Raw genomic sequence first — 9828 nt, forward strand, 5'->3', positions numbered from 1 at the left:
GGGGGGGGGAGAAAAAGTTTCCCAAAGAAAAACTCTCATGTAAGCATCAGTAGAAGGAATTCTTTCTGGGTTCTGCCTTTTATTATCAAGAATATGAGAGGAAAAACAAATGAGAAATCCAGACTCATCGTATCTATTCACCAGACACAAATTATTTCTTCGTTGTGAATTCAGTCCTGAATTATGCTTCAGTAGCAAAACTGGCCCTGTGGTTTTATTATTCATAGAGAAAGCCCAAAGGGTCTCCCACTCCTCGGTTCACCTAGAAGGAAAGACACTCTGAGGCTCTTCCCCCCTTGCCTAATCAGATTTCCAGATGCCACCCTAGGAAAAGGAGCAGCGCATAACATCGCCGGGAAGCATGTCTAATTCACAAGATAAACAGAAGCTACTGGATAGCAGTGTAGGATCAGTAATAGGGAAGCGGGGGAAAGATAGCCAGGCCCAGTTCTCACAGAGGAAGGGACTCACACCGCTGAACGGGGGAAATAATTGCATTTCACTGAGGCAGGTGCGCTGTGAATGTTTCTCTATTAAATCATCACTAGGATTTAAAGAGCCTGTTTAAGATGGTAAGGCGGCAGATTGATTTAGACGCTATTTATAATTCCTTAACAATGTTTGATGTTTAGCAGCCAGAAAAACAGATCAGGAGAATAGTTCACGAAGGTAAAAAAAAAAAAAAAAAGAGAGAGAGATAGTGAACATTTATTTCTTTCTCTCTGCGGAATGAGGCAGTACAACTGCTATTTATATTTTATCCCCCTGATGCCATAAACAGGTCTTGCCAAAGAATTCATTAAGATGGCCAACAAGCATATGAAGAAATGTTCAAATCTCTAGCTCTAAGAGAGATGAAAATCAAAATAACTATGAGATATCATCTCACCCCAGTCAGAATAGCAAAATTTAACAGAACAGCAAGCAACAAATGCTGGCGAGATTGTGGAGAATCCTTATTCACTGTTGGTGAGAGGATAATATGATGCAATCACTGTGGAAGTCAGTATGGCGCTTTCGCAAAAAGTAGCAAATAGAGTTACCATTTGACCCAGCAATTCCACTACTGGGAATATACCCCAAAGACACCATAACTGACACCCAAGCAGATATATGCATACCCATGTTTATTGCGGCTTTGTTCACAATAGCAAGGAGCTGGAAACAACCTAAGTGCCTATCAATGAACAAATAGATAGAGAAGCTGTGGTATATTCACACAATGGAATACTATGCTGCATTGAAAAAACAAGGAACTCATGCAATATTATTCAAAATGGGTGATCCTGGAGGACATTATGCTGAGTGAAGTATATCAGTCACAAAAGGACAAATACTGCACAGTTCCATTGTTGTAAAACAGGACTTACCTCGGGGTTGGGGGGGAAGACTGAAAAAGATGGGATAAGTAATGTATACTGCATTGAAACAGATGAGGGGGAAAGCTGTTTAAAAGGGATATGTGATTAGGTATTTTTGTTGTGATGGGAGTCCACAGCAAAGGCTGCATAGTGGAGTGGACCTGGGGGAGGGACTGTAAAACAATGAAAGAATTTTTCTTTTACTTTTCAAAGAGGGGAGTGTAGTGTATTGGGGTGGGGGGGAATGGACGGGAAGAAAAGTGCAACAATGAATGAATGGAAATTCAAAGTCTCTGTAAATTTTCATTTGAATTAATAATAAAAAAAAATAAAAAAAAGGATTCTTGCTTATCCAGACAAGGAAAAGAGATAGCCTGAAATAAGCACTTGATCTAAGAATCATGGTACCAGGAGAAGAGCTGTGGTGGCTTAGTGGTAAAAATCTCCTCTTTCATGCAGGAGACCCGGGTTCAACCTCTGGCTAATGCTCCACACTCACTTTCAGGCAGTGTAGAACTGTGTGTTGCTTTGATGTGGCATATGTTTCAGTAGAGATCTGAGACTGCAATAGACTAGGAATAAAGGCCTTGGATCTACTTTCTGTCAGGAAGAAAGGCCTGAGATCTACTGTCCATCAGTGAAATCACCATGGATCACAATGATCTGGCTGACGATAGGGATGGCACAGGCCTGACATTGTTCTTCTGTTCATGCATTTCAGGCCAACTTGGTGGTGACTAATTACAACAATCCAAGAATCAGAGTCAGGACCAGGGTAATGAGCCTAACAGCCTTCAGTCTTACCCTCTTTAACAGAGGTCCCTGAGGTTGGGAAAGAGAGGATCAACTGTCTTCATGCTTTTTTTCTGGTGATCTCTGCCTAGAGTTCTTCACAGAGGGAGGCACAGCTCACGTGTAACCTTGAACTTCCATCACTTAGGAACCTGAAGGCTGAATCACTGGGCCCCAGTTCTAGGCCCTTTGGCACATCCTGTAAAATCCTTTGTTTTTAAATCCTAAACTTGTTCATCTGAAACAAGAGTCTCTGTCATTTCACAAAGTACCTCTATTTTTATCATGACTCTGGTGCAACCAGGGGCTTCCTAGAGGCAAGGAGAGTGAAACTTTGGCTCATATACTTTGGGCATGTTGTCAAGATGGGCCAGTCACTGAAAAAGTGATCCCCAACCAGATGAATTGACACAGTGACTGCAACAAAGGATGAAGGCGCGGTGGAGATCATGAGGATGGCACATGACAGGGCAAGGTTCAGATCTATTGTCCACAGGGTCACTCTGAGTTTGGTCAACTTGATGACACCTAAACAATTGCTATACTTGTTTCAGCTCTATACCTTGGAGAAAGAGATACATTTTTCCATCACTGCTAGAGACAATGAAAAAATCCTTGTCATGATAAATAATCCCTAGGGTGAGGAAAGATAAGGATGCTTTAGGGGAAAATGTGTCCTTGGAGATCAACCACAGAATGTTCAATTCTTACAATTCTAGACTACTCTCCTTCATTTGACAGTAGCCTGCGTATTACATGCACTTAGTGTTTGTTACGGGGTCCCTGCATGGTGCAAAGTTAATGTGCTAGACTTCTAACTGAAAGGTTGGGGATTCAAATCTACCTTAAGGTGCCTTAGAAGAAAGGCCTGGCAATCAGCCAGTGAAAACTCTATGTTGCACAATTCTACTCTGACCCACCAAGGATTACCATGAGTCAGACAAACCCAATAGCAATTAGTAATATTTGTTACACAGAATTGAGTAGGATTGCACCCTCCACCCAAACGCCTCCTTTTGACCAACACCCGCCTTTACTCTCCTTTGTTGTTTTTATTGTTGTTGTGTGCCATTAAGTAGATTACAACTCATAGAGTCCTTAATGAAGAAAATATTGGAATCTTTTCCTGTCCTGTACCATTTTCACGATTTCCAACATTGTTACAGGGGCTGTGTCAGTCTACCTCTTGAAGGTCTTCCTGTCTTTCTCTGATCCTCTGCCTTTCCCAGGATGATGTCTTTTTCCTGCCCCCTAGAGCTAAGAATATAAAAGATGTGCTTCTGAAAAGATTCCACTGGGATGTGAGTTCAGATCACCTAGGTGCAAATTCCACCTTCCTTTGTGAACTTTTTTCCTCACCTTTAAAAGAACAGGGCTATTTTATATTCTCTGACGATCATTTTAACCTAGGCATTCTATACTTCTTTGGTTCAATTAAAAAAAAAAATTCCAAGACTGTAAGAAGATCAATGAAGCAAAAATATAAACATGAGCTGTAGTTGTGTAGTTCATTGCATATTATGCTACTAACTGAAAAAGGTCAGTGGTTCAACTCCATCAGCCGCACCAAGGGAGAATGATGAAGTAGTCTGCTAAAATTACAATTTACAACCTTGGAAACATCACTGATGGCCACCATGAGTTTGAAATCAACTAAAGAACAGTGACTTTGGTTTTGCTAATCAATATTCAAGTATTAGGAAGTTCAATGAAAGCAAAGACCACAGTAAAACATAAAGAAAGAAAAAAGGAGAGATTATCGGTTTCTCTTTGAGTGTCCTGTCAGTATTACTACATTTCAGATCAGGTCCCTGGGTGGCTTGTGCTCCACTTCTTCCTGAAAGATAAGCATTTGGAATCCACCTAAATGACTGCAAGAAAAAAAGGCCTGGGAATCGATCTGCTTCTATAGATTGCTGTCATTCAGTGTCACTGAATTGGTTTGATTCACAGCAACCTCCTGTGGTAGAATTCCTGGTGGCCCAGTTGTTAAAGATGCATGTGTGCTAACCAAATGGTCAACCGTTCAAACCTCCCAAGACATTTGGCTAGAGAAACATGTGGCGATCTGCTGCCAGAAACATATACAGCCTAGGAAATCCTGCCAGGCAGTTCTGTTGAGTCCTACAGAACAGCTAACAGTTGGAATCTACTCTCCAGCAATAGATTTGTCCTTTTCTGTTTGTTGGTTTGGCTCCATGTGACAGAATTTAACTACCCCTTAGGCTTTCCTAGGCCGTAATGTTTATGGGAGCCAGATCTTGCTCCTGTGCAGCTACTGCTGTTGTTGCAAACCAATTTGGCTACAACTCATGGTGATTAATGTACAAAAGAACAAAACTCCAGCTGTCTCTCCTCCATATGACTTCAGAATCTTAGCTATATTTAAACCTATCAGTGCAGTCACTGTGTCAACTCAACCCACTGAGGGTCTTTCCCTCCTTCCCTGACCTTTCAACACATCCAAGGATAAGATCCTTTCCCACTCCTGATAAGAGGCCAAAGTATGTGAGATGAAATTTCACCATCCTTACCTCTAAGGAGAGCTGTGACTGCACTATTTCCAAGGTGGTTTTGGTTCTTTTTGGAAGTTCATGGTATACCCAATACTCTTCTCCAATATTACTATACAAAGGCATCATTCTTCTTCAGTCTTCCTTATTCATTGTACAACTTCCACGTGCATATAAAATAACTGACAATACCATGGTTCAGGTCAGGCACACCTTATTTTTGCTGTGTGCCGTTGAGTTTGAACCAACCCACAGTTGACCCTCCAGCAGGTTTTCAGAGGCAGAAAAACTCATGGGAAGAGAGTGCCCATCCTTCTTCTGAGGAACAGCCGGTGGATTTGAACCATGTGTCTTTGGGATTGTAGTGCAACTTCTTACCACTAGGCCACCAGAGTTCCCTGGGTACACCTTAGTCTTTTACATAACATCCCTCCTCTTTAGCATTTTAAAGTGGTCTTCAGCAGCAGACTTTCCCCAAGCATTATAACATATGGTTCTTGGCTGCTCCATATATGGGTATTGATGGACGCAAGAAAAAGAAAATATTTGAAAATGTCATTCTTTTCTCCATTTATCATGAGAAAAATGTGTCCATTTCTCCAACCTACATCTGGGTAGGTTCAAATTGTCAATCGTCTTTAGCAGCCCAGCACTTAACCATTGCACCAGCAACGGTTCCTTTTCTGTGAGGAATACAGCCAGGAGAACCTTAAGGAGCAGTTCTACTCTGTAACGCATGGGCTCACATCATCATGAGTTGGAATCAACTTGACATTACTAGGTTTAGTCAAGGTTATGTAAATTCAAATGCAATAGTTGCCTTTTTGTAAATAGTAGGTACATCATTTGTATACATATACACAGGTGTGTGTTTTGCCTTGTGTCTTGGGCAGTATTTTTCCCCCATATACCCTCTCATGCAACAAATTAATACACGAGGGCCTCACCAGTGATTGCTTATAGATGAAGCTGCCTTCAGGAGATTTTATTGAAAAAATATTACCGGAAGAGACTCCATGAGTAACTACTAATTCTGATTTCCTTGCTTTAACAAGCACTGCTGAAACTAATCTACATGTATGTCCATTTTTCAGATGAGGAGAGACAATGAGAAGATGAATAATTCAGTAATTTGATTCAGAAGGATATTTGGAAATGCTGAAAGTTATTCTTTATTTAAGCAAACTACCACTGGGTGAATTTTTCACAATATTTGGGCAAATACCTTTCCAGCCTGTCAGAACTAATCCCTAAAGAATCAATGTGTATCATTTTTTGACCAAGGCTTTTAAGAAATGATTCTTATTTTAGGTCCTTTAATGGTTCCTTTTTTACCTATAAAGATCTTTTTGCTTCCTATCTAAGATTAATTCCAACACATATTATCATTTGTGTTGCTATCATCATATCTTATTTCTCATGATTATTTTTGTCTTTTTTCCCTCACTATTGTTGTCTTGATGTAACACACTGCATACTCTATTCACTGCCATCTTACATTTTCTTTTAGTTCAGTTTACCTTTTGAATCTCAGATCAGAATGTGAGTAGTTAAGGTTGAAAATTACAGAAGCTAGACTTGCTGAATTCTAATCCTGGCTTTCCCACCCCTAAGTTAATTCCTGCATATCTTTTATCAAAGTATCTTAAAGGGTTTCATCTCCTTCAAGTTTTGGGATTTTTGTTGTTGTTGTTGTTGTTGTTGTTTATTCTAGGTCTCTTAGTCTACAGGGAGCTGCATTGCTAACTCAATGACCTCTTGGCAGTTCAAATCCACAAGTGGCTCTCAGGGACAAAGATAGACAGTCTCCTCCTGTACAATTTAGTCTCAGAAACCCAATAGAAAGTCAGTTCTGAGTTAATTCTGACTCAACAGAGATGCATTTGAGTTTTTTGTGTCTGCTTCCCTGCAGCTTGTCTCTCATCCTTTGTCTATTTTTATCCCTTCCTGAGGATTTTAAGAGAATGTCTTGATCTGATCTTACATCTCATGTATTTATTCTTCAGCTATATCAATTCTGTGTTTCAGCCATCCACTAAAGCTCTTATTTCAACAATAGTATTTTTCAAAACCCATGTCCCAAATTTGTTCTTGTTGTTCATGTGTCATCTTTTCAATGGTCTCCTTTATCTCACTGATGATACTTATTAATTGTACTTTTCCATTCAATCAGCCTACTGTATTAGAGACTCTCTCAATTATTGTCTTTCTTTCATTATGCTTGTATTCTTCAGCATACCTGGCAACTTTCCCTGACTTTATCCTCTTGGAACTAAGGCTTGTTTTAGACACTAAAGTCTGTGGTTTTCCAAAACAAACTTTTCACATTTTTCCTTCCATTGTGGATTTCTGTCTCAGAACTGTCCATCATTTCTGCTCCTACCGACATGTCACCTAACCTAGATCAATGCTATCAAAAAAGTTGACTAAGTGTCCCTAGCTAGGACTACTCTTTCCTCCTATGAGTTCATAAAAGAAAGATTTAAAAGCATCAATTGGGGCTATATCATCAGCTGCTCTGTAATATCTTCAATTAGTTTATAGGCTCCTTGAGGGGAGATATTTTTTGTCTTATTTGACATGTATAAATCCTACCATCTTAAGCATGATTTTCTATGAGTATTTGATGTTTGGATTCAGACTCAGGAGGGAAAGACTGACCAGGAGTCAAACTAAAAGAGAGCAATTTATAGTTTTGGGGAAATGTTTTAGTTGTCATTAGGTGCCATCGAGTTGAGTACGACTCATAGCAACCCTGGTAACAAAACATCTAACCCCACTCTCCCTGAGGCATTGGCGGCTGCTCCACTGCTCTCCAAGGCTGACTATCTGAAGCACTACTTTTCCTGCGCAGATGTGGCCATAAGCGGGCCCCGAAGCCAGCCGCAAGGGAATGCACATTGTAGATGATGATGTGAATGAATTGGACAGCTATTTCTACCACTACAGTGGAAAAGGAAGAAGGGGAAGATGATGATGATTTTTTTGTGGTTGCTGAGTTTGTGGATGAGTAGCCAGAAGAGGTCAAGCAGATGGAGGATTTTCATTCCAGTACCAAGTAGAAGCTTCTGGGAGGCCAGGCAGATGATCCAACCTCACATAAGCATATCCACCACGATGCTCTGGATTCATCTCCTCCCCGGGAGGTCTGTCACGATACCCTGGATTCATCTCCTCCAAGGAGAGTACATCATGACTCCTCAGATGCTTCACAACTGTGGAAGGTCCGTCATGATTCCCCAGATCCTTCTCCACCCAGGAAGCTTCATAATTCTTCAGATGTGTCTCTTAGGAAAGCTTGTCATGACTAACCTCATCTGTCTCCTCCAAAGAAAGCTGCATCTCCCTCCAAAAGAACTGGTCACCATTCTCCCAGTTTGTCTGCTAATGCTCCTCTTTCACTAGAACTAAAAACAGTAAAGCCCCTGACAGAGTCTCTAGCAGGTCTTCTTCACACTGGACACAGACAGGACCCTCCCATTCTTCAAACCAAAAGAACAGTAAATGTTAATATGCTTCAGAACTCTCTCCTCCATGAAAGAAGCAGGCAAAATCAATTTTAGAATAAGGAGTATGAGTCTAAAGACTCTTCCCCCAAGAAACATCAGAGTCACACCTTGGATTCTTCTTCCTGCCCACATGACAGCTAGAAAGCCTCTGATTCAGATTTTTCTCCTCCAAGGCTTAAACATAATCAAAGACCAGGGCTCCCGGATTCTGGTTCTGATTTATCACCTCCACGGACTAGACCTAGGCATCGGAGCTCAGATTCTGACCTGTCTCCACCAAGAAGGAAACAGAGCACCAAATCTTCTCATTCTGATCTGTCTCCACCTCAAAGGACTTGGCCTCCTAGACAGAAGGCTGCACACATTGTTGTCTGGAGCCAAAATGGGATTGGTATTAACTGATACACAGAAAGAGCAGCAAGAACTCAAGAAGCAGGACCAAGAAACCATGGAATTTGAAGCCGCATTCCAGTGTGCTGAAAATGTGCTTCGAGATAAGTCTGGTCATAAGAAGAACTTGAAACTAGAACATTTGGAACAAAGGCGAAAAGCAGAGAAGGACACAGAGAGAGATGAACTCTATGCCCAGTGGGGGGGAAGGGCTTGCCCAGAGTCGCCAGCAGCAGCAAAATATAGAGGATGCAATGAAGGAGATGCAAAAGCCATTGGCGCGCTACATTGATGATGAAGACTTGGATCAGATGCTGAGCAAACAGGAGAGAGACAGAGACCCCATGGCCAACTTCATTAAAAAGAATAAGGCCAAGGAGAACAAAAATAAGAAAGTGAGACCTTGTTACAATGGTCTGGCACTTCCCAACAGATTCAATATCTGGCCTGGATATTGCTGGGATGAAGTAGATAGATCCAATGTATTTGATCAAATGTATTTGAACAAAAGCACTTTGCCAGACTTGCCAGGCAGTAGAGGAACTCACCTACAAGTGGAGGATATGTAACTTTGCTAAGACTCTAGGGGTAACTCTGGTTGTGGTAGTGGACAGAGAGCCACCAGACGTCCAGCTGTTTTAGCTGTCTGTGCTGAAAATCAGGGCCCACTTAGACTATAACATGTTGAGTGCCAGTTTTGATCCAGAAGAATATTTAGGACTTGCTATTTGGACTTTGGCACCTTTATTTCTCACTAACACTGGCTGTTGCTTTCAGAGGAAGCATTTATTTCTCAATGCCCCAGATTTTATTCTAAGTAAGACTTTTTTCTTTTCTTAGTTAATAAACATATGTTTATTTTTTTAAAAGAAACAAAAAGATCTAACCCAGTCCTTTCATGCGCCATTCTCACTCTTCCTGACACACAAGGACCCATTGCGACAGTCACCAGGTCAATCTCTTTGGTCGAGGATCTTCCTCTCTTTTGCCAGCCCTCTTCTCCAAAGATTTGCCCCACCTAGCAACATGCCCAAAGTATCATCATCATCCTTACCTCCAAAGAGCACTTCAGCTGCACCCTCTCCAAGACATATCTGTTTGTTCTTTTGGCTGTCCATGGGATGTTCAGTGCTCTTCTCCAACATCACAGCTCAAAGGCATCAATTCTTCTTCTGTCATCTGTTTTCTCTATCCAGCTCTCAGATGCATAGCAAGCGATAAAAAAAGACTATGATTTGTATCAGATGCACCTTAGTCCTCAAA

At 41.1% G+C, this 9828-nt stretch overlaps 1 protein-coding gene across 1 annotated transcript; it reads left to right on the plus strand.

Moving 5' to 3' along the window:
- Nucleotides 1–361: 361 nt before the first annotated feature.
- On the plus strand, nt 362–9207 carry LOC102851139 (BUD13 homolog). Its single transcript, XM_006888961.1, is given in 9 exon segments — nt 362–511; nt 7457–7522; nt 7557–7583; nt 7585–8004; nt 8236–8538; nt 8540–8767; nt 8769–9041; nt 9044–9092; nt 9095–9207. Coding segments are annotated over 9 exon segments (1629 nt in total).
- Nucleotides 9208–9828: the final 621 nt, after the last annotated feature.

The sequence above is a fragment of the Elephantulus edwardii genome, unplaced genomic scaffold (genome assembly GCF_000299155.1).
Source record: "Elephantulus edwardii isolate Elephantulus edwardi_28Jun2011 unplaced genomic scaffold, EleEdw1.0 scaffold00073, whole genome shotgun sequence".
Taxonomy (NCBI): Eukaryota; Metazoa; Chordata; class Mammalia; order Macroscelidea; family Macroscelididae; genus Elephantulus; species Elephantulus edwardii.